The 24,123-nt window shown below is 40.5% G+C and overlaps 1 protein-coding gene across 7 annotated transcripts in view; it reads right to left on the bottom strand.

The window, feature by feature from the left end:
- Positions 1–24,123, bottom strand: part of SHISA5 (shisa family member 5) — a 45,914-nt gene that overhangs the window by 12,538 nt on the left and 9,253 nt on the right. For 6 of the 7 annotated variants that reach the window (XM_069090616.1, XM_069090613.1, XM_069090615.1 and 3 more), the window contains exons 2-3: positions 22,952–23,081; positions 14,848–14,913 (exon numbers count right to left, since the gene is read on the bottom strand). In XM_069090616.1, coding sequence (XP_068946717.1) covers positions 14,848–14,882 — 35 coding nt within the window. In that variant the 5' untranslated portion in view covers positions 14,883–14,913; positions 22,952–23,081. Of the gene's footprint in view, positions 1–2,467; positions 2,643–14,847; positions 14,914–22,951; positions 23,082–24,123 lie in introns of those variants that run through there. The other variant, XM_069090617.1, reaches the window with a different exon arrangement.

The raw sequence follows: 24,123 nt of genomic DNA, 5'->3' as shown, positions 1-24,123 counted from the left end.
GCCCTCTGTCAGGCATTCCTGCTGCTAGTGGTCACATCTAAGCTCACCCCTCTTTCTCCATATTATGAAATATATAGTCTTCCTCCTCAAACTTAACAGTGAAAAGACCTACATTTGAGACCCACCCATGGGCCTCCAACATCTGTCTCCACAGGCCCATGGGAACACATGGTCCCAAGACTGAACTTGCCTACCTTGGCTCATCCAGATTCTGTTCCAGTTGGTTATTTCAGAAAAATGCCTTTTATATTCAGTGCAAACCTCAAACCCCCGCCTTAGGAAGGGCGGGTCTGAGCTTGAAGATGAGTCTACATCACCAAAAGAACAAAACTGAAGCTTCAGCCTAGCCCTGCCTCTGAGAAGCCAGGCCAATATGCTGGGCTCCACTTGCCTCAAACTCTTTTCAGCCCTGTAGAAGGGCTCATACTTTCCCTGGGGTTTGAATGACCAGGGTTGGAAAATCAGTAAAGACCTTTTCCCTCCACCCTTTCCCAAGGGCCTTTTCTCCAAATTGCTTTGCACCAAACAGAGCTGGCTCTCATCATCTCAGTCTGGTTGGCTACCACAGCTCATTCTGGGATAAGACAAAATCCAATCTTGAAGCCCAGCCTCCAACATCTTCATCCCCACAGGTCCTGAGGGACAAACCTCTTAGAGCTGAGACACATGCTCATGGCTTCCCACACTGTGGTGCTCACAGGCCTGAGGAGTCTTGTCAGTGGCTTCTCTCATTCTTCAAAGTTCTATAAACATCACCAATCCCAACTTTGATTGTTCCACTCCCTCTCTGGGCCCTCTGGGTTAATCATTACAGCATGCTAGTTGTCACTGGCCCCCCACTCCTTACCACATCCTTTCTCACTTCCTCTCAGTACTGCAAAGCCCAACAGTGACTACCTACTTACTACAAGAGAGACCAGCCCTAATAAAGGCAAGTCTGTGATATGTTACTGGGGCAGTATGATTTTTCTGTTTCTTCCTCCTGCTACCCTTTCTTAAGGACCAGGGTCCAGGCAGGAAGTATCCCATCACTGAAAAAAGTTTGGTCCCGGACCTGTCTGTCACTGGGACCTAGGCACTGGGACACTGTCTCATTGACCAGATGCCTCCTGACCAGGTTCTGTTCCCTGAGAAAAGTTAGTTGGGGAACACTTTCAGAAACCCCCAGATCTCCTCTTCACACCTTTAGTTTCTCTGTCTTTAGCTCCCCAACTGTAAAAAATGAAGTATTAGACTAGGTGGCCTCAAAGGTACCTTCCAGATAGATGAACTATCCTATAATCCTGACAAAGTTCCAGGCTTTCCCTAGAATTTCCCGATTCAACCAAATCTAACTTTTTTTTTTTACCACACTGATAGATTAAGGTATTAGACTTCCTCTAAGTGACCTAGAAGCTTCCCTTAAAAGAATCTTCTCTGGAGATAGAAACTGGGAATGCTTGGAACCACATTCATATCCCACCCAGCTCCATTAGGGCAGGTGAAGGTTATTTTCCTCCCTCCCTCCCCCTTCTTTCCAAACTCAAAGACCAGCCTCAATCTGGCCTAGTCCACAGGACTAGGAACAGACACACCTTTGGTAGAGGCCCTGGTTACTCTTACAATCTTAGGATAAAAGATTCCTCTAGTCACCTTACTATACAGCCCGTTTCCTTACAGAAGGAGCTGATCTATTTCTTTTTAAAACTTACGTTTTTTAATGAAAAAAAAATCTATTTTTTCTCTCCCACCTACTCTTGAATAAAAAGGGGGGGAAGAGGGTAGAGGAGAGTATGATCTATTTAAAAGAAGTGTCCATTTAAAGGATTTCTGACCCTAAACAGAACAATCAAAATCCAAGGTGATTAGTTAGCTAGCTGGAGGGCTATTCTACACCTTGCTAAGTCTCTCTCCCTACCATTATCCCTAAGACCCTCCTCCCCAACTCCCTCTCCCTGGGTGTGTCAGTACAGGACAGAGCCATCCAGGTACCAGAGAACCTATCCTGCATCCTTTCTCCCCAGGAGGTAGGTACTGGATAAAAGCAGTCACTTTTAGAGGGAAGCAGCCCTAATTCACCAATGTCTCTCCACTTATTTATAAGAAAAGCAACATCTGCCCAGGCCATTGCCACAATAACAACACTGATTCAAAGGGATGGTCCTTTAAATGAAGCATGGAGAAATTAACCCTTGGGGGTGCTCTTCAACTGGCAAATCTTAAAATGAGCATTCCAGCCAAGGCTGTGGGGAGACTTTGTTTGCTTAATTATTCCTGGATACCTCAGTATGTGGAACCTAGCTAAAGGACACCCTAAGGGACACTATCAGCTGCATATATACACACAGGGTGAGACATACAAAGAAACATACACAAACACGGAGCCAGACATGGACAGAGAGAGGCAAGGCACACTGAGACAGCACTGGGGATACAAGTTGACATGCACACAAAATAGAAAACAGATACACAAGCTCCCCAAACTTACCCCATTTTGTCCCCACTACATACTGAAGCACTTTCTATACTCTTCCCCGGATCAGCCGGCCACGGTCTCTCTCTCCTCCCCTTTCAGGGAAAATGAAAGTAAACACGTGGGCCTGCAATTCCTAAAACTGCCTCAATTCAGCCCTCTGACGGATGTCAGAGGGAAAGACCTAGAGTGAGTCTCAGCTCCAGACACACCTGGGCATGCTCAAAGAGCCTCCAACCGGCACATGCGTCTTCCCTCCTTCCCCTTGGGAGGAAGCACAGAGGAACAAAGCATTCATTAAGTTCCCTTTCAAGCAAAAGCCATCCTTTTTAAGGTTGGCTGTGTTTTAATTTCTCCAAAAGCACTATCTCAACCTTTTCTTTTAAGATTCTGTTCCCTGGCTCCTTATAGTTATGGGGATCCCTGTCTCCACCTAGACTAGCCCTGTTTTGGCCCAGGGGACAGAGCCTAGAGCTGAGAGCCCTAGCTCAGTTCAAAGCCCAAAGCCTGGATAGATCTCCAATCCTGGGCTCAGAGCCCAGAGCTAAACAAGTACCTAGAGTCCAGCTCAAATCCCAGAAGCTAACCCAATACCTATAAGTCTAGAACACAGACAAGGTCCCAAAATCCAGCTCAGATCCAGATCCAAGCTCAAGCTCAGCCTAGATCATAAAGGCCTAGCCCTGACTAACACTATATCCCAAGACAAACCGCAAAGCCCAGAATCCAGCCCAGCCAGAGAATTCTTTACATGGGCAGATCTTATCTCCTCTGTCAAGGCCTTGCTCCAAATACTTCTCTATCTCCTTCAAGACAGTAAGCTCAACTGTAGATCTTAGTACTCCAATATTAGAGATCATAGAAGTCTACTGCCTAATTTTACAGAGAGAGGAAAGGACTAATAATATCATAATAATATTGACAATGATCTATTATATACAACAATATAAACTATGTAAAGACTGCATATTTTAAAATAATAAAAGCGACTGGTACTTATGACCAAATCCACTTAACCAACAAGCTTTCCACTTCCTAAATCTGCCTGTCTATTAAATCTTTACAATGATGAAAACACCATTGGTATTCCTAAGGTCTTCAGTTTCTTGCTCAAGACTTCATAATCTTTAGCAATGATTTCTAAATTGGCTCTGAACAATAACACTTGTGGCCACCTGAATCGCCAGGAGTGAGAAGCCATCATCTGGTCTTGCAAATCTTGGGAATCTCATCCTGGACACAGGTCCCATGGCTTAAAAAAAATTCTTTTTTTTTAAAAAGAGTGCATGGCTCTCAGTTCTTAATCCGTTTGACAAAAACTACCTCAATAGCCCTCAGAGGAAGTCTCCAACCACCTCTCCTTCTTCTGACTAATCTCTCAACTGATCAATTAATCAATCAATAAACATTTATTAAGCACCTACGATGTGCCAGGCACTGTAGACACAAAAAGAGGCAAAAGACATTCCTTGCCCTCCAGAAGCTCACAATATACTGGCAGAAATAAAATAAAAATAATATATATGAAGTCAATTATATACAGGATAAATAGGAAATAATTGACTGAGGGAAGGCACTAGAATTAAGAGGGGTTTGAGGGGCGGCCAGGTGGCACAGTGAGTAAGAGAACTGGCCCCAGCTTTGGGAGACCTGGGATTGGTTCTGGGCTCAGATACTTAACACCCATACAAAATAACTGGCCATGTAACCTTGAGCAAGTTACTTAACCCGGACTGCTTTTAAAAAAAAAAAAAAGAGGGGTTTAGAAAGACTTCCTTTACAAGGTGGGATCTTGGCTGGTACTTAAAAGGAAGTCAGATCAGTAGTCAGAGCAGAGGAGAGAGAGCATTCCAGGAATGGGCAACAGCCAGAAAAAAATAAAATTCCAGACTTGAAAGATGGAGTGTTTTGTTTGTGGAATAACCAGGAGGCCAGTATCACTGGATCAGAGTACTTGGTGGGAAGCAAGGTGTAGGAAGAGTAGAAAGGTATGAAGGGGCTAGGTTATGAAAGTTTTGGAAGGCCCAATGTAACACTTGTATTTGCTTCTAGAGGAAATAGGAAGCCACTGGAGTTTACTGAGTGACATGATTGGAACTTCGTTTTAGAAAAATCACTTTAGTGGCTGAATGGAGGATGGATTAGTGAGGATAGACTTGAGACAGGCGGACCCATCAGCAGGCTATTGCAGTAATCAAGGTGAGAGGTGATGAGGGCCTGTACCTGAGTGGTGGCTGCTGTGTGTGTGTGTGGGGTGGGGGGAAGGGGTATATTCAAGAGATTTGCAAAGGTGAAATCAACAGGTCTTGGCAATATATTGGATATGGGGGTAGGAGGGACTGAGAGATAGTGAGAATCCGGGATGACTCCTAATTTGCAAGCCTGAGGGACAGGAGGATGGTGGTAATGTGGAAGGCAGGAGTGGGGAGGGTTTGGGGGGAAACAGTGAATTCCATTTTGGACATAATGAGTTTAAGATGGTGTCTGAAAGGCAGCTGGAGATGTGAGATTGGAGGTAAAACAGATAGTGTGGGACCAGATAAGTATGAGAATCTGAGAATCATTCACAGAGATGGTCATTAAATCCATGGGAGTTGATAAGATCACCAAGGGAAGTAGTATAGAGGGAAAAGAGAAGAAGGTTTTGGGCCCTGAGGTACACCTACAGTTAGAGAAAGTGATCTGGAAGATGATCCAGTAGAGTAGACAGAAAATGAGCAGTCCGGTAGGTAGGAAAACCAGGAAAGAGTGCAGTCCCAAAAACCTAGAGAGAGGAGAGTATCAGTGATTAGAGAGAGAACAACGGTGTCAAAGGCTGGAATAACACAAGTCAGAAGCCAGATTGTGAGGGGTTAAGAAGAGAGCGAGAGGAGAAAAAGTGGAGGCACCTATTGTTGTGGATGGCTTTTTCAAGGAGTTTAAAGCAAAAAGGGCAGGAGAGGCAGATGACAGTTAACAGGGATGGGAAGGATCAAGTGAAGGTTTTTTCAGGATGTGGGAGATGTGGGCATGTTTGTAGGCAGTAGAGAAGGAGTCAGTAAAACAAGGAGAGATTGAAAATAAATAAAAAGTGAGAAGAAAGAAAAAGAAGAGAGAAGAGAGAACTCAAAGTTAACGAGGCAAGTTTCTCAGCTGAGAAAGCAGGAGGAAGGAAAGCCATGAGAGGTCTGAGGAGGCATGAAAAGGTTTGGAAATGCTGCTGTGGGGAATGGAAGAGTGAGTCGATAAGTAAGGAGCTGCCTAGCAGCACTGAGTGCCCAGTGGATGTTGTGTAACACAAATTTCTAGTGGATTTGTAGTGTCAGATACTGCCTTTGCAAGTGTATCATCATTCCTGGAAGGACAAGTTGCTGAGTTCTAAAAGGTGACTTTTCAGCTGCCTCTTCAGAAAGAGCCTTATATCTGCTGTTAACTTCAAATGGCAAGTGGTCCTCAACATTCTTACTAATCCATTTATTACATAATATCACGGGGTATAGCTGTTTGCCTTGATGTCTCATATTAGACAGTGAGCTCCCTAAGGGCAGGGACCAGAATTGTCCTCAGTGCGATGTAGTAAAGGCATGGGAAAGGAAGGATTAACAAGAGTTAAAAAAAAAAAAAGGGCCAAATATTTTTTTTTAATGCAGAGGGTTAACATAAGGAAATTCAGAAGGAAAAACAGAGAAACAGGACAGTTTTTAAAACAACCTGTGGAATTATTCCTTTTTTAAAAAAGCAAGCAGTCTAGACAAGGAATATGTTGATTATACATGTGAAGTCATGAAAAACATATTTCCATATTAGCCACAATGCAAAAGAAAATATATACACAAAAAAACAAGAAAAATTAGAAAGTAAAAAAATGTATGTTCCAGTTTGCCCTCAGAAGTCATCAGAAAGTATTTTCTGTCATGGGTCCTTTGGAATTAATTTAGATCATGATTTTGATCAAAAACAGTTGATCATCATTACAATATTGTACAATAGTACAACACCCTACTAGTTTTGCTCATTTCATTTTGAATCAATTCATATAAGACTCACTATGTTTTTGTGAAACCATACTGCTCATCATTTCTTATATAGTATAATAGTATCCGATCACAATCATATACCACAGCTTGTTCAGCCATTCTCCAATTGATGGTCACCCTCTTAATTTCCAATGTCTTCCTACTACAAAAAGAGTTGCTATAAATATTTTTGTACAAATAGGTCCTTTTTCCTTTTCTTTGATCTCTTTGGCATATAGACCTAGTAGTTCACTTGTTGGGTCAAAGAGTATATCAAGTTTCATAGCCATTTGGACATAAGTCTAAATTGTTCTCCAGAATGCTTGGACCAGTTCACAGTTCCACCAGCACTGTACTAGCATTCCTATTTTTCCACATTCCTTCCAGCATTTGTCATTTTCCTTTTCTGTTATGTTAGTCAATCTAATAAGTATGAGGTAGTATCTCAGAGTCATTTTAATTTGCATTTCTCTAGTCAATGGTGATTGAGAGCAATTTTTCTTGTGACTATTGATAGTTTTTATTTCTTCTTCTGCAAACGGCCAGTTCCATATCCTTTGACTATTTATCAATTGGGAAATGGCTTATATTTTTATAAATTTAGCTCAGTTCCTTATGTATTTGAAAAATGAGGCCTTTATCAAAGAAATATGCTATAAACTGTTTTCCCCAGTTTCCTGCTTTCCTTCTAATTTTGGCTTCATTAGTTTTGTTTATGCAAAAGTTTTTTTTATGTAATCAAAATTAGCCAATTCTCTTGTTTGGTCATAAACTCTTCCCTCATCTATAGATCTGAAAGGCAAATTTTTCCATACTCCCCCCCCAGTTATGATATTACCCTTTATGTTTAAATCATTTATATATTACGATTGCATCTTGGTACACAGTGTGAGATGCTGGTCTATGCCTAATTTCTGCCAAACTGCTTTCTGGTTTTCCCAACAATTTTTGCTTTGTAGGGAGAGAGGTAAGAAGGGAAGAACAGAATTTGGAACTCAAAATTTTTAAAAATGAATGTTAAAAATGTTTTAAACATAACTGGGAAATATTTAATATAATAAAAATATATTAAAAATAAAAATAAAAGCAAAAGCAAGCAGTACCAGATTCAGATTCATAATTTTACATATAATCCTCAGGTTCTGCTTCCTGGAAATTACTGATTTTTTGGTGTTTAAATCAGAATAAAATTTTTAAAATTAATAAATATTGAAAAAAAGGGACAACTTGTTCTTGAGAATGAAATACTTATTACAAACACAAATTATGCCAATAACCAGAAATATGGGGCGATGGCTAAAGAGACAGAGGTGATTTTAATAGGATGTGCAAAAGACAGGAGAAACATAAAGCTACAGGACAAATACCTAAGTTAGCATAGACTAAAGCAAGGGTAAAGCCCAAAAAGAGCTGATGCTTAGGCAACACTTTAGGATAACAAAAAAGGAAATATTTTTTTGCATGTTTTCTTTTTTTTTTCTTAAAGCTTTGGAGGAAGTAAGAAAAGAGAGGCTCATTACTTGAAACAGATGGCACACTTTTTTTTTTAAGCAATTGGGGTTAAGTAACTTGCTCAAGGTTACATGGCCAGTTATTTCTGGGTGTGGTACTAAGTATCTGAGCCCGGATTTGATCCCAGGTCATCCCGATACTGGGGCCGGTGCTCTTACTTGCTGAGCCACCTGGCCGCCCCTCAGATGGCACACTCTTAATAGACTGCAGGGTAGTGAAGTAACTTTTCTCCAGAAAAGGAGAGTGACCTTTATACTGGTACAAACAGAGGAAAGAGGAAACTGAAGCCTTAGATGAAGAACAATCAAAAGCTCAAGTCTCCAAGCCTCCAAGCATTTCCATAACAGGAGTGGGTAAAGTAGGGGATGGGAGGGTGGGTGGAGAAGATAAGGTAACAGAGTAGGGTAAGAAGAGAGGCTGAGAAAGAATATAGTAAAAATAAGATGGGGGGAGTACAAATCATAACTTTGAATGTGAATAAGACGTTTATAGTAGTTCTCTTTGTGGTGGGAAAGAACTGGAAATTACAGGGACCCCCATCAATATGGGAATGGCCTTGCAGGAAATGAAGAACAAAGTAAACAGAACCAAGAGAATACCATGTACAGTAATAGTGGTATTGTTTTAAGAATGACTTCGAGTGACTGTCATTTTAACTATTATAAATACACAAATTAAAAATAAAGGACTATGTGCATCCAGAGAAAGAGATGATTTAAAAAATACAGAATAAATTTAAATATATACCTATTTGTGTCTAATGGTAGCCATCTCTAAGGGGAAGGGATAGAAAAAAGAAATAAAGAAAATTTTTATGATAGTCTAGATGAATTATGCCTCAGTATGCTAAAAAAAACCATTATAATGATCTTTGAGGGGTCATGGAGAATTTAGGTGGCACCAGAAGACCAGAGAGAAGAAAAATATCCTAATTTTCTAAAAGGTTGTTTTTAGAAACTAGAGATCTTGATATAAATCCCCAGCAAATTACTGAATGAATTATTAAATGTATGATTTGTGAGCCTTTAGAATGAGAAGCAGTGATTACTATTAGCCAGCATTGGTTCACAAAAACGTTATGCCAAACATCACATAACTTACCTTTATTTTTTTTTTGAAGGGGAAAAGACGAGGCAATTGGGATTAAGTGACTTGCCCAAGGTCACATAGCTAGTAAGTGCCAAGTGTCTGAGGCCAGATTTGAACTCAGGTTCTCCTGACTCCAGGGTCACTGTGCCATCTAACTGCCCCTAACTTTTATTTTTGACAGATTAATTTCACTAGACTAGTAGACTAGGTGAATGCAGCGAGTAGGATTTCAGGAAGGCATCTGATCAAGTTTCTCCTAATACATTAGTAAACAATACAGAGAACTATATAATGGACGAGAGCACAATCATGTGGATTAAGAACTGGTAGAACAGCCAAAGCCAGAGAATGTGATAAAGGATGCAAGCCATCCTGCAAGCAGGTTTCTACAAAGTGCAGAGGCTTAGCACTAGCCAGACTACAAGGGTGCAGGAGATAGGTGGTGTCAAAGTGGGAAGGAAGAAGCATCGATAGAATTCTTGACTTGTTGGCTCTTCTGTAACTGGTACAACTATGTATTGTTAGTTTTTCTAAGATTGTTTTGCATTTTTCATCACTCCTACCATCTCCCTTCCTATACTCTGGCAAATCACCGGGTTTTAGCACCCACCCACTAAACTTAGTCATCAATTATTTCTTAAATGTCAAATCCAATGGTTTTTTTCCTCAGTCTTTGTCTTTCTTGACCTTTCTATTATATTTGAGACTGTTTACACTCCTTAATACTCTCGCCTCCTTTAGCTTTTGAGGCACCAGCCTATTCTGATCCTCCTCTGATATTTCAGATAAATCTCTCAGACTCATTTCACTAGTTTATCACCCTTTCCCCTCACCCCAAACCAAGAAGTCTTTCTCAATGCTAGTCTCTTCCCTCTGAAATTATCTCCAATGTATCCTGTATGTATCTTGTTGCTACAAAATTGTTACATGTCATCTCCCCCATTAACCTGTGAGCTCCTTGAGAGCAGGGACTGTTTGGGGCTTTTTTTTTTTTTTTTGCCTTTCTCCCTATACCCAGTGCTTGGCACAATACTTGGAACATAGTAAGCACTTAAGAAATGCTAATTGACTGACTAAATCTAGGCACTGCCCAGGGCTCTGACCTTGGTCCTCTTTTCTTCTCTCTCTATGTGATATCATTTATTTCCACACTTTCAAGGTTCTGTTCTTCACTCTCTTTTCTTTTCTTTCCCATAGCAATATAATTTTTTCTCATAGTTTCAATTATTTCCTCTCTGCAGATGACCTCACACACACACACACACATACACACAGAACCCTATGATATCTCTGAGATATAGTCCCACGTTTCCAAGAGCATGCTGAAAGAAAACGATTCAACAAACATCTATTAAGCACTACTATGGACTACTCCCCCAGGGTGTTCCATTAGCATGATGAACTCATTATGTCTAAAACTGAACTCCTCTCCTTAAAAATCGTTCTTTCCTTATAGTTTTCCTGTTTCTGCTGATGGTTCCACCATGCTCCCTAGATCCTAAGTTTCTTGTCATCTTTCCCCCTTCCCCGCTTCCCCACCTTACTGCATCCAATCAAACACCAAGTCTTAAGTTAAGCTTGACACATAAACCATCCATCTCCTCTCCACTCAGAGACCACCCTCATTACCTTTCTCCTAGACATTATCAATGCTCTCCTACCTAACCCATCTCCTTAGCCTAAAAGCTCTCCATAGCAGTCCAAATGATCTTCCTAATGTACAAATCAGATCTCTACTCAAAAACTTTCTGGGGCTACCACCCAAAAGATAAAATAAAGTTTTTTTTAAGTTAGCATTGAAGAATTTCTGTAATCTGGTTCCAACCTACTTTTCAATGCCTACCTCACGTCTCTCAGTGGTCACCCCAATTCTAGCCCTCATCACTTCCCACCTGGCCTATTGCAAGAGCCTGCTGGTAGGTCTACCTGCCCTACTAGCCTCTCCCCTCTCCAGTCTATCCTCCACTCAGCAAAGTGACTTACCTAAAGCACAGATCTGACCATGTTATAAACACCCTGCTCCCCTACTCAAGAAACTCTAGTGGCTCCCTATCTCCCCCAGGATCAAATATAAAAATATAAAATCCTCTGTTAAGCATGAAAAGCCCTTCAATATTTAGACCCCCTACATTTACAGTCTTATTACATCTTATACCCCCCATCCCCTGGGAACATTTTGATCCAGTGACACTGACTCCTTGCTGGCCTTCAAACAAGATACTCCATGTCTTGGCTCTGGGCATTTTCACAAACTGTCCCTCCTGCACAGAATATTCTCCCTCCTCAATTTAGCCTCCTGGCTTCCCTGGATTCCTTCAAGTCCCAGCTAAAATCCCACCTCGTATAAGAAGCCTTTCCCAATCCCTCTGAATTCCAGCGCCTTCTCTTGCTGATTCATTCCTGTCTGTTCTGTGTGTAGCTGGCACACAGAGCTATTTGCATGTTGTCTCCTTTATCAGACAGTGAGCTCCCTGAGGGCAAGGGACTCCGTTTGCCTTTCTTTGTATCTATCAAAGGCACTTAGCACAATGTCTGACCGTAACAGGTGCTTGGTAAATGTTTGTCGACCAATCACCATTTTATGCTGTCTGTGTAAAGGCCAAATGGTACCAGGAGCTGTTCCCTGATCTCATCCTGCGCTCTCTGGCCTCCACGCCTCGGCACGCCTCATCCCTATGCCTCAAGTGTCCTCCTTCATCATCAGGTTGAAATTCTCCTCTTCCTCCAGGCTCTGTTCAGCTACTACATTCTCCAAAAAGCCTTCCCTCATCCACGTCCCCTCCCCCCCCCAGGCACCCCACACCCCCCCCCCCCACCTCTTACAGCACTTTGTCTACACATGTCCTTTGCACTGGTCATATTTTCCCTGTTTTAAGACCTGCATATCTATATGTCACAGTCCATTCCCAACTCCCATTAGATTGCAAACTCATTTCAGAGCCTCCACAAAAAGCCACAGTTCCAAACACCAAGCAGAGGCTTAGGCACAGGGCAAAAGTGCTGGGACACACTCACTGGGTATACAGGGTGGCTTCACTCAGGAACTGCCGGCCTGCTCCGCCTGTACCTCACTAGGGGGTGCATTACAGAGGACAAAGTACAATGACTCTGGGAGGGATGTGCCCATGTAAAACAAACAACTGGGAACCGGAGACTTTTAAAATCCAACACACCAGAGCACCTCCCGGTCAGAAACTCAGATACAAGTATGGCGACAGCACTAACTAATGGCATGTCCCACCACTAAGTGGTGATCAATCAACCAAACATTTATTAAGAACCCACACTACAGGGCCCTGGAGTCAGGCAGACCCAAGTTCAAATCTAGCCTCAGACACTTAACACTGGTCATATTTTGTGACCTTGTATGTGACCTTGGGCAAATCAATTAACTTCAATTGCCTTGCCTTCCCTCTCAAAAAAAAAAAGAAAAAAAGAACCCACACTAGGTATCCAGCACTGTGCTAAACCGGAGGGGCCCTAGGATCATGGAAAGATGCTCTCAGCTATGTAACAGCACTTTCCATATAATAATAAACCTGATATAAGAGAACAATTCTAATATAATGCTACCCCCTGAATGTCCAGAGAAAAAAACCTACATGACTCAAAAAACAGGATGTACAGACCACTAAGCTCACGAGGTTTCAGCTACGGGGGGAAGAAAACCCAACGCCTCCTTCAAGGACACCTTTTAGGCCTTTAGCTCGGTAATTCTGCATCATTGGCTACTGATGTACAAACCCTAGTCACTACCCCCAACTCCTAGTTTCCTCAACCCCAGCCCCTCACTGCCCCATTCAGTACTGACTATGCTTTCTCTCTTACCTCTCACATTCACCAGTCCTGATGGGAGATTAAGACTGTCTCTTGTTCCCCTATGCTTCTTCCACACTCTCCTCTCACCACCATCACAAAATAGCTTCTCCTCCTCCAAGTTTCACATGATTCAAATTTGTCACTGAAGCCAGATCCATCTATTGACCCCCTAAACATTCTCCTTCCTCAAAGAATTTGGTACCTGGTTCACAGTCTTTTTCTCCATCCCAATTCCTGCCATCATACTAGGCAAATGTAATAAACATATTTATCCTCCCTAAAATATACTAATTTCCCAGTTCCTCAGTCTATGTCAGGGGTCAGCAAACTATGGCACCCAGGCCAAATCCAGGCTGCAGCCTCTATAAGCTAAGAATGGTTTTTACACTTTTAAATAATATTTTACAAATTTGAAAATGCAAAAACTATTCCTAGATGACCAGCTGTACCAAAACAAGTGAGGAGCCAGATTGACCAGCCATTGGTCTATATGATAGCTCCTCAACTCCAGAGATGGTCATACCCTTGATCTTGCCAATGCCCCCAAATATTCTAGTTCATGAAAATCATGAACTCTGAAATTCTTTTAATTGATCATCATCTTTTATCATTCTGTCTTTCCCTACACCTTACAACTTCTGACCCTAACCTTCATCCTCAACCATAACCTCCCAATATCTGTTTCCTGAATCATCACCCTGGTACTGAATAAGTTATTTTCCCTTCCCTACCCTGACCCCTTGGTGAACCTGTTCAGCTATATACTAGTCTTTACTCTTGAATCCACCTCCCCTTTCTCCCATTCACCATCATTCCTTGCCAAACGTTAGCTGTGAATTACTTCTGCTTCCTTCACTTCCATTCATGTGCTACTGAATGGAGATGGAGAAAAATCATTAAATTGTGTTGAGTAGATCCATCACAAATTTATGCCTTTCTTTTTAACTCTAGAATTCAACATACTACCTGGAATATTGTAAGCACTTAATAGGTACTTGTTAACTAACATAATTCTCTCAGGGAATGCTCTCTCAGCACAAAAACGTGCACATGCAGACATATACATAGACACACACTTCAAACAACACAGGTGTAGTCACACAGAGAATCCCTTCCCAGGCACATGAACACACAGGTGCACATAGACTCACAAATACACAGAAACTCATGCCTAGGCAGAGACAAAGACATAGACACAGACATAGACATAGACATCCACACAAGTCCACACTGTGATGCTTAAAGAAAAACAAACTCGTGTAGATGAATATCTAAACACCACTGGTGACCTCTAGTAAAAACCAACATGAAGATTCGGCACAGGGCTAGTGAGCCCCTCAGGCCCCACCTTCCCAAGCCCATAACCATCCCATATAGTCCACATACAGCAGCTCACACTGATTCGTTTCCATTGATTACGTCCTATCTCCTACCAAACTGGGCATGAAATCAGAAAGCTCATTGAATCATAAATTAAAAAGATATGAAGGGAAGGCAGGAAAGCCTTTGGGTTCATTACTGGAAACAAAAGATTCAAAAGAGCAAACGTGCAGGGGTCCCTAGAATAGGCAGGTGGTACAGGGTGGAGTGAGATGCTGCCTTAGAGAGAGTCAGCTATCACACCTCTCAGTTTACCCAGGTCCAATTTCCTCAGAACTTGCCTATGACCTGCCTCTAGGACTCCCTGTGCCAATCTATCTCCCTACCCATTCTATACCTCATGATCATCAATATCTCACCACCTGACCATATCTCTGACTTTCTACGCTCATTTACACATTTCCTGACTCCTGTGAATCCAGGTCCCTAAGTCCTGACACTTACCTTGTTCTACTTGTCCAGTGAGGCCATCTATAGTTCCTACTATAAACCTGTCTATAAACAGGGTTTATATAAAATATAATTATATAAAAGGTCTATAAACCCTGCCCTCCCAGAGATGACAGATGAATGTTCACAAAACAAAAGGGAAGAATTTACCCTGGTGGAGGGCTATTGTCAAAGTCAAACGTCATCTTCTCGTCTTTTTCTTCCCACTCTATTGATCTGAAAAGAAAAAAACAATAGGAACACAATGAAGAAAGAAAACATACAAGAAACAAAATCCAAAAACTTGTCCCACATTAGGATGAATTAGCAGAGTCTCCAGTCCCAAGGATCAACACAGCCTAGTAAACTGAACTCTTTTAAAAACCATAGTAATTTGCTATTTCTAATTAAAAACTGGGGACAAGTAAGTGGTGTAAAGGACAGGGCACCATTCCTGGAGTCAGAAAGACCTGAGTTCTAACCTGGCCTCAAACACTTTCTAGCTGAATGGCCCTGGGCAAGTCACTTAATCCCATTTGCCTCAGTTTCCTCATCTGTAAAATAAGCTGAAGAAGGAAATGGCATATACTCCAGTATCTTTGCCAAGGAAACCCCAAATTCGGTCATAAAATGTCAGACACAACTGAACAATCACAACAATCAAAAACTGATCATAGCATTTAGAACTAAAGAAACCTCTTTAAACCTCTAAGATCATCTGGTCTAGGGTTTCTAATGGGGTCTGGGAACTTGAGTTATTTAAAATATTTTGGTAACTGTATGTCAATAGAAGTGGCTTACTTTTGTAAAGTTGTGCATTTTGTTTTAGCCTAGGGGTGGGGAACCTGTGGCCTCAAGGCCACATGTGGCCCTCTAGGTCCTCAAGTGTGGCCCTTTGATTGAATCAAAACTTCACAGAACAAATCCCCACTCATTCAAAAGGCTGAACCCAAGGACCTATAAGGCCACATATGGCCTCAAGGCCACAGGTTATCCACCCCTGCTTTAGCCATTTAAAACCTCCATTCAGAGGAGATCAATGGCTTCCCCAAACTGCCTGATGGGTCCCTGGCATTTCTTCCTTTTTCATAGATTCCATCCTGGCTCTTAGCTGTGACTCTGGGCAAGTTACCCTCTTTTAACTTGAGCCTTTTCTATAAAATGGAGGCAATACTGGTAGTATCTTTGGATTCATTGATCCCGCTTCAGGTCATATTTCCCAAAGGGAGCAAATTCCAATTAAAAAAAAAAGATCTCATATATACCATATTTATTCAATATATATATATATTGAATATATATATACAATATTTATTCACGCCAGTGCTTTTTGTAATAGGAAAAACAACAATAGCAACAAAAGCCACCCAACCAAAAACCTGAACATAAAGCAGGCTTCCATGGATTGAGGAACGGCAGAACATAAATCATCACTATAACAGAATGTTATGATGCCACAAGGAATGACAGACATGAAGAACTCTGGTCACTTTGGGACAACATATTAAACTGGTCCAGAGAAGAAAGCAGAACCAGGAACACAATACACCCTTGTGAGAATCCAGGCCCCTGAGGTCTTGACACTTACCTTCTTTCACTTGTCCAGTGAGGACATCTATAGCTGCCACCCTAGTATATAAATCCTGCCCTCCCAGAGATGGCAGATGAATGTTCACATTTAAATTCACAAATATACCCAATGAGTACAATAATCTAAGTGTAAATAACACTAAAAAGGCAGCAGAATTCAAATGGAATGTGGGAATTCCCAGATAAGCAATCACCCTTAGCAGTGCAGATCAGCAGAAAAAGTTTCTTAAAGCAAGGAGAGGTTAGGTGATTTGCCCAAGGTCACACAGCCAGCATATCAGAGGCAGTACTGGGAACCAGGTTTTCTGGGCTTTCAAGGTCAGTTCTCTACCCAATATATCAAATCAGCTCTTCTAAATGAGATCATAAAAAAATCAACAAGGATTTGGATGACCAAATGGGTCAGTTATGTGGAAGCACACAATCATCCTTTGCAGTTTCTCTAGAAATAAGAAGAAATACTGTGTGCTTTTTCAGACTTTCTATATTTTTTTTTCCTTTTCCAGACTTGCTCTCTTAGGAAGCTAGATCAAGAACAAATTACTTTCTTAAGGCAATTAATTAAGGGTAAAAACCCAAAAGAATACCTCTGTAGTTAGGATCTTTGTCCTCCTTGTCCCCAGAACGACAGTAGGAATTGTTCTATTTTCCATTCAGAAGGTACAGAGAGATACTAATACCCAGAAGGGGCCCTTTCTTACTTGGGGTGGGGGGAGGAATCCAGGAAGGAACTGAGCAGGTCCAGTTGTTCTGAAAAGTTAACTTCAAACTGTATTTTTAATCTTTTCCTTATTCAAAATTTCTATAAACATTACCTCATATTGTCTTGGGGGTAGAGCCATGTCCAAGGGCATGGAGGAACTATGCCAGTTTGGTCATATTTCCTTCTAAGCTAGAAATGCTTAGAATAAAAACTGTTTCTGGCAGACTTTGCCTAACACTCATAGTCTAGAATTAATATCTTTTTCTTTGACAGTTGTGTGACCCTGGACAAGTCACTTAACCTTTGTCTATCTTAGTTTCTCATCTGTAAAATGGGGACAATAAAAGAAAGTAACTCCCAAGGTGGTTGTGAGAATCAAATGAGATATTTGTTAAGCACTTTACACATTTAAAATGCTTTATCAATGTCAGCTATTGTTATGTCAGAGAAAGGTAGAAGATGGACTGTTCAACTACTGCACTGGTATCCCTAAAACATTTGGAGGAGAGCCCCCAGTGTGTTGGACATATCTCCTATGGGTAAATACCAATTATGCAGTATGAGAAGGAAAGCATATTTTTCCATCTTTACTAGTAAATGAAGAAGCCACACCAATAAGATCATGGACCCATCAAACTATAAAATTAATTCTTCCTCTTAGATTTGGCTTGTAAGCAACTGACTTCCAACTTAGATTACTATTCTCTCTAAATGTTTTGGGTTTAAAACAATTTTTTCAGCCAAATTACTGTTTCTATGTAGATGTACCTTTTACTCCTGCTACTGGCAATTTTTAATTTTACTGAATTCTGTCCTGTAAAATAGCATACAAAATTTATGTTTTTTTTTAATTTAGCAAGGACTTCTTTGTGATCAGTGACCTATTTTTACAAGTTTTCCACTGTTTTCATCAGTTCCAGTCATTTATCTATTTCCAATTTAGCATCTGTGATGTTTTTCTAATGGAATCCTAATTGGTTTCCCTGCGTTGGATCTCTCCCCTCCATGATCTACCTCCACACAAGGATATTCCTAAAACATACGTGTCTGGGGCAGCTAGGTGGAGAAGTGAATAGCACACCGGCTCTGGAATCAGGAGGACCTGAGTTCAAATCTGGCCTCAGACACTTACTAGTTGTGTGACCTTGGGCAAGTCACTTAACCCCAATTTTCCCTCCAAAACAAAAACAAAATAAAACACACATGTCACCATGTCATCTCCTTGCTCAATAAATTCCAGTGCCTTCCTATTACTTCTAGAATCAAATATAAAATCCCCTGCTTGAGACTCAAAGTCCTTTACAATGTGGTTTTCCAGGTTTATTACATACATTAGCCCTTCATACACTTCACAATCCAGCCAAACCGGCCTTCCTGTTGTTCTTAGCATATGACACTCGGTGTCCTATTTCTGTACCTTTGCACAGGCAAATCCCCAGTACCTGGACTACACTCCCTCCTCATCTCTGCGACTGCTGCTGAGATCACAAGGCTCCTTCAAAACTCAGTTCAAAAGTAACCTAAAGCTTGTCTTGACTCCCTTGCCAACATGACTTTCTATCTCTTTTGTAAATAATTTTATATACTTCTACTGTACATTTTTTCTTCTGCTAGTATGTCCCAGGAGAGAGACAGTTTCATTTCCACCCTTGTGTCCCCAATGACTTGGCAATTCAGTAGGCACTGAATCAATGCTTATTTATTTGTTGTTCATCTTTTAAAAAAGATTTCTCGTATCCTGATAATGGATTGAAATCTTCTTGTATGAATGTCAGCTTTTATTAATTTATCTACCCAATTATTTGATGTAGATCTATTAAGAATGGATAGTCCTACCTCCAAGACTGATGATGGAAAATGCCATCCATACCCAGAGAAAGAACTATGGAGTCTGAATGCAGATCAAAGCACACTATCTACTCTCTCTTTTTTGTTGTTGTTTTGTTTTTTCTTTCTCACGGATTCTCCCATTCATTCTAATTCTTCTTTACAACATGACTAATGTGCAAAAATGTTTAATAAGAATGTATATATTGAGCCTTTATGAAATTGCTCGCCATCTTGGGAAGGGGAGGGGTGAGAGAGGGAGAAAATTTAAAACTCAAAAGTTTATGGAAGTGAATGCTGAAAACTAAAATTAAATAAATTAATTTTAAAAAAAGGATGAGTAATTATTATTACTTCCTTTACCCCAAAATAATATCCTTTCTTTCTCTTTTGGTGTCTTCCCATTTGAATTAAATTTTACTTGATATCACTACCTGCTTCCCCCCCCCAGAAACTGTAGTCACACGGCATATTTAAGACCAACTACTGACCTATAACTTTTTGTATACATGTATTTCCTATCAAAAGCATACTGATGGGCTTTTAAAATACAATCTATTTTCTTTTTAATCAGGACATTCAAGTAATTTAATGTTATAAATGTTAAATCTGATTTATCTTCTGACATTTACATTTTTTCCTATTTTTGTTCTTAATGTCTGAAAAGAGTAGTCTATTTTCTTGCACCTATTTCTACTGCTAGAATTAATTCATGAGTCAAACTAAATTTTTGTTTTTCAAACTAATGACTATATATAATTACTGAAGCCTTGAGACAGTCTTTGGAAATGGGAATTTTCCTTTGGCCAACTCCTTTCCTTCTCCCCCTACCCTCCCTTCTTTTTGTGATTGTTTCTCTATATTCTAGATTCTTTTCCAAACCTCTTAACTACGACATGTGTGAAAGGCAGTGGGCAGAGTTAGTTCAAATCATTCCCTGACTTCTGAGAGGTGCTGCAGAATAGCAAGGAGAAATCTATCAGAAGTCATAAGACCTGGATTCCATCCTCACTTTGTCATTTAATAACTGTGTGACCTTGGATAAGTCACTCTGAGCCTCAGTTTTCTAATCTGTAAAGTGGATAAAAGGTATATTCTGTACTTTAGAGAGTACTGAGAAGAAAGTGTTTTGTGGGCATTAGAGAAATGTAATTCTTCTTATTCCATGACTGAGTGCTTCCCCAGAGTGAGGTTAAGTCTGTAACAGACACATGCAGTACAGGTTTCAAACATACCCCTTGGTTTCTTAGCACATTTTGCCCCCTACCTTCTATGCAATGTGAAAGGAAATAAATTTTAGAATTTATCACTCATATATACATAAGAAATAAAATCAAGTGATTAATTTCTCTAAAGAGACACAAAAAAAATGTTGCTTCTTTGATTAGAAATCAATTAGAAGTTTTCAGAATATTTCAACAGGCTGATATAGTTCTTTACCAAATATTCCCCTGATTGTTCATCCCCATGGGGAAGGCTACAAGTACCCCAGTCAGGTTGGGAACCCCTGCTTTATAGGAACTCAGAGGAGAAGAAAAGAGAGGATAAATCTCTCAAAAGAGATCTGAGACATGATATAATAATAAAAACAACAATGCCAACAAAATCTGGCATGTGCATGTATTGTGCTTTATATTTTACAGGGCATTTTATATATATTATCTTCATTTGAGCCTTGCAGTTTTGTAACTGATGACCCGTGTCTTATGCCTGGGCCCTAGGCCCCACATTGGGAGACAGCTAGAATAGTGTCAGATTTGGAGTCAGAGGACCTGGGGCAAAATCCTTACTGTTACTGTCAGGTGACTTCTTTGGCCTTCAGCGTCCTTAATAGGGAATTAATATTCAAGAGGCGTAGTGAATAGAGCATTGGCCCTGGAGTCAGGAGGACCTGAGTTCAAAAATGACCTCAGATACTTAACACTTACTAGCCATGTGACCTTGGGCAAGTCACTTAACCCCAATTGCCCTGCCTTCTGCCCTCCAAAAAAAGCAAATATGAAATAAAATACAAAAAGAAAAATTAAGAGAGTAAGGAAATAGTAAGAGCATAGCTAACTGTCCCTGATGAGTTCAAATCACCTGGCTTGCCCAGAAGATTCAGTGTGATCACTGAACTACCATGAGTGGGTTTCAAAAGATGGAGAATTTGAGAAGGGCAAATTGCTCTAATTTTTTAAAAAGAGAATAGAATCAGCAAACTCGAAGTCAATGATCTTGACTTTGATTCTTAGCCGTTATAGAATTTATTATTAAAGAATAATAGCTAGTGAATGTCTAAAAAAGGAAGCCATGATCCCAAAGAGGCAGCACGGCCTAATTGAGAACCCTGTTTGCCTCAGGTTCCTCATCTATAAAAATAAGCTAGAGAAGGATATGGCAAACCACTCCAGTATCTTTGCCAAGAAAACCCCAAATGGGGTCATGAAGAATCAGACATGAAACATGTCAAAAAACTTATTTCCTTTTTAGACATGGCAACTAAATGGGCAAGCCAAAGAAATTCTATAGATATAGTTTGCCTTAATTTTAGAAAATCATTTTATGAATTCTCTCATACTACTCTTGCAGAAAAGTTAAATACAACAGTATTTAAACCTGATTGAATGACTAAGCCCAAAGAGTCGTCACTATTGGTTCCATATTTGTTTTGAAAGGAGATCTCCCATGGAGAGCCCCAGGTATCTATGTTCAGTTCTGTGCTGCTGAACATTTCATGAGTAAATACAGACAGAGTTTTGATTTTCCCTATTTCCAGCCTGAACCATTTTACCCTTCCTTAGGCTTCCTGGTATCCCTTCTCTCACCAACAGTCACCATCCATGCCAAATCTAGAATGAAATTCAGATCAGCACAGCCCACTGCAGCTTAGAATTCCTGATCTCAAGAGATTCAACAACCTCAGACTCTCTGGTAGCTGGAATTATAGGCGTATCACTGGTGTACCACTACCACTTATGAAATTGAACAAGATGAAATATAATAGAAATAAATGTAAAACCTGGGTTCAAAAAAATCAATTTTGTACATACAAGATGAGGAAAGTATGGCTGGAGGGCAGTTCATATAAAAAAATATGAAGATTTTAGTAGACTCTAAGTTCAATGTAAGTCAACAGTGTGATATGGAAGCCAAGAAAGCTAATACCATCTTGGGCTAGATTAAGAATGGCACAGTAGGGGCAGCCAGGTAGCACAGCAAGTAAGAGCACCAGCCCCAGTGTCAGGACGAGCTGGGGATAGAATCCAGGCTCAGACACTTAGCACCCACCCAGAAACACCTGGCTGTGTAACCTTGAGCAAGTTACTTAACCCCAATTGCTTAGGGGCGGCCAGGTGGCTCAGCAAGTAAGAGCACCGGCCCCAGTGTCAGGATGACCTGGGGATCAAATCCGGGCCCAGATACTTAGCACCACACCCAGAAATAACTGGCCGTGTAACCTTGAGCAAGTTACTTAACCCTGATTGACTTAAAAAAAAAAAAAAAGAATGGCACAGTATCCAGGACTAAGGAAGTGATGGTGCCATTCTGCTCTGTTCACACCCATTCTGCAGTACTGTGCTCAATTCTGGATGCCACTTGTTAGGAAGGACATTGGTAAGCTGGAGAGTGCCCAGAGGAGGGAAACCAAGGTGGTGAAAGGTCTCGGGTTTCTATCATATCTAGGATAAGCCTAGAGAAGAAAAGAATGACGGGAGTTGTGACAAAAATATAGAAATGGGAACAAACTTTTGCCTAATCCCAGCAGGCAAGACAGCAAACAATAGTTAAAAGTTGTAAAGAGACAAAATTCACAACACAATTCAAAATTTAATGTAAGGATTTAAAACTTCCTTTCAATTAGCACTATTCAAGAGTAGAAGGTTCTTTTTCTAGACATAATGGTTTTACTGTTACTAGAGATCTTTAAGGGAAGGCTGGGTAATTCTTCCTTGAAGGTGTGGTAGAAGAGATTCCTCTAACCAACGATTTGGATTAGATGACTCCTAAACTCCCAATTCTGAAATTCTGTGTTTGTGCTCTGTAAAATAACGTTGGCCTTAGACCTAGGATCCTATGATGTAGATAGAACAACTTCAAGAGTCAGCCACACCCTTGCATGTCTGGAAAGCCCCTATCTGCAGAGCTCCCTCCTTCCCTTCCCAGGCCACGTACCTGTCACCAGAGCACAGAATGCTGCTGTCATCAAGCTTCTTCAGCACATCAGAGCAACAGTATTTGAAGATGCAGTTCCCACAACAGAACTCTGGACAGGATTCGAAGAACCCACACCTCTCACCTTTGGCTGGAAACAAAAGAAACCTTCAAGTCAGAGCAGGAGAGGTCAGGTCAGACTCGAGCTGGGCTATGCCTGACTTTCCTTAGTTTCTCTCTCATCATAACTAGACCTGAATGGAGCTTTCACAGAGTGGAGGCTTGGGAAACCTTTGATGCATAGCTTCTGGCAGAAAGCTATAGCCCAGTATCTAAGCACCCCTGACATTACTCCACATTCACCCCATCAGTGCTGATCTCCCTCCTCCAAGTCACACTATTCACAGCTGCCAAAGGCATCTTCCTAAGGTAGAGTTCTGACCATATCCTACTCAAGAAGAGCTTTCTCTTCCCTCGAAGCCCAAAATCCATTACTTGGCACCATTGCTCAGAAGGCAGCAGTGAAAAACTGAAAACAACAGCAGAAATTAAGCATAGACCGCTATCTTACACCATTTACCAAGATAAAATTAAGACGGATACATGACCTACATATAAAGAGAAACATTACAGGAACATGCTACATACACACACACATATATATATACATATATGTATATATATTACCTACCAGACTTTTGGATTGGTGAACAATTTGTGAATAAATCAGAAATAGAGAACAGGGTGGGTTGTAAAATAGATAATTTCGATTATGTTCAATTAAAAAAGTTTTGCACAAGTAAAACAAATGTAGCCAAGATCACAAGGAAAGCAGAAAATTGGCGGGGAGGGAAATTTGCAGACAAATTCTCAGATAAAGGTCTCCTATCTAAAATATATAATGAACTTTGTCAAATCTATACGAATATGTAATTCCCCAATTGATAATCAAAGGATATGAACAAGCAGTTTTCTAACAAAGAAATTAAAACAATTTATAGTCATATGAAAGAATGCTGCAAATCATTATTCATCAGAGAAATGCAAATTAAAACAACCTTGAAATATCATTTTACACCTATGAAAATGGCTAAAATGGTTGAAGTTGGGAAAGTAACAAATGTTGGAAAAATTGGGAAACTAAGAACAATCTGGAATCATGCTCAAAGAGTTATTAAACAGCCTATCTACCC

This window comes from Petaurus breviceps, unplaced genomic scaffold (genome assembly GCF_028583685.1).
Source record: "Petaurus breviceps papuanus isolate PSGF00001 unplaced genomic scaffold, PetGlider_PUasm1.0 187, whole genome shotgun sequence".
Lineage (NCBI taxonomy): Eukaryota > Metazoa > Chordata > Mammalia > Diprotodontia > Petauridae > Petaurus > Petaurus breviceps.
Note: the sequence above shows the minus strand (reverse complement) of the source record. Positions and strands in the feature narration are given on the sequence as shown.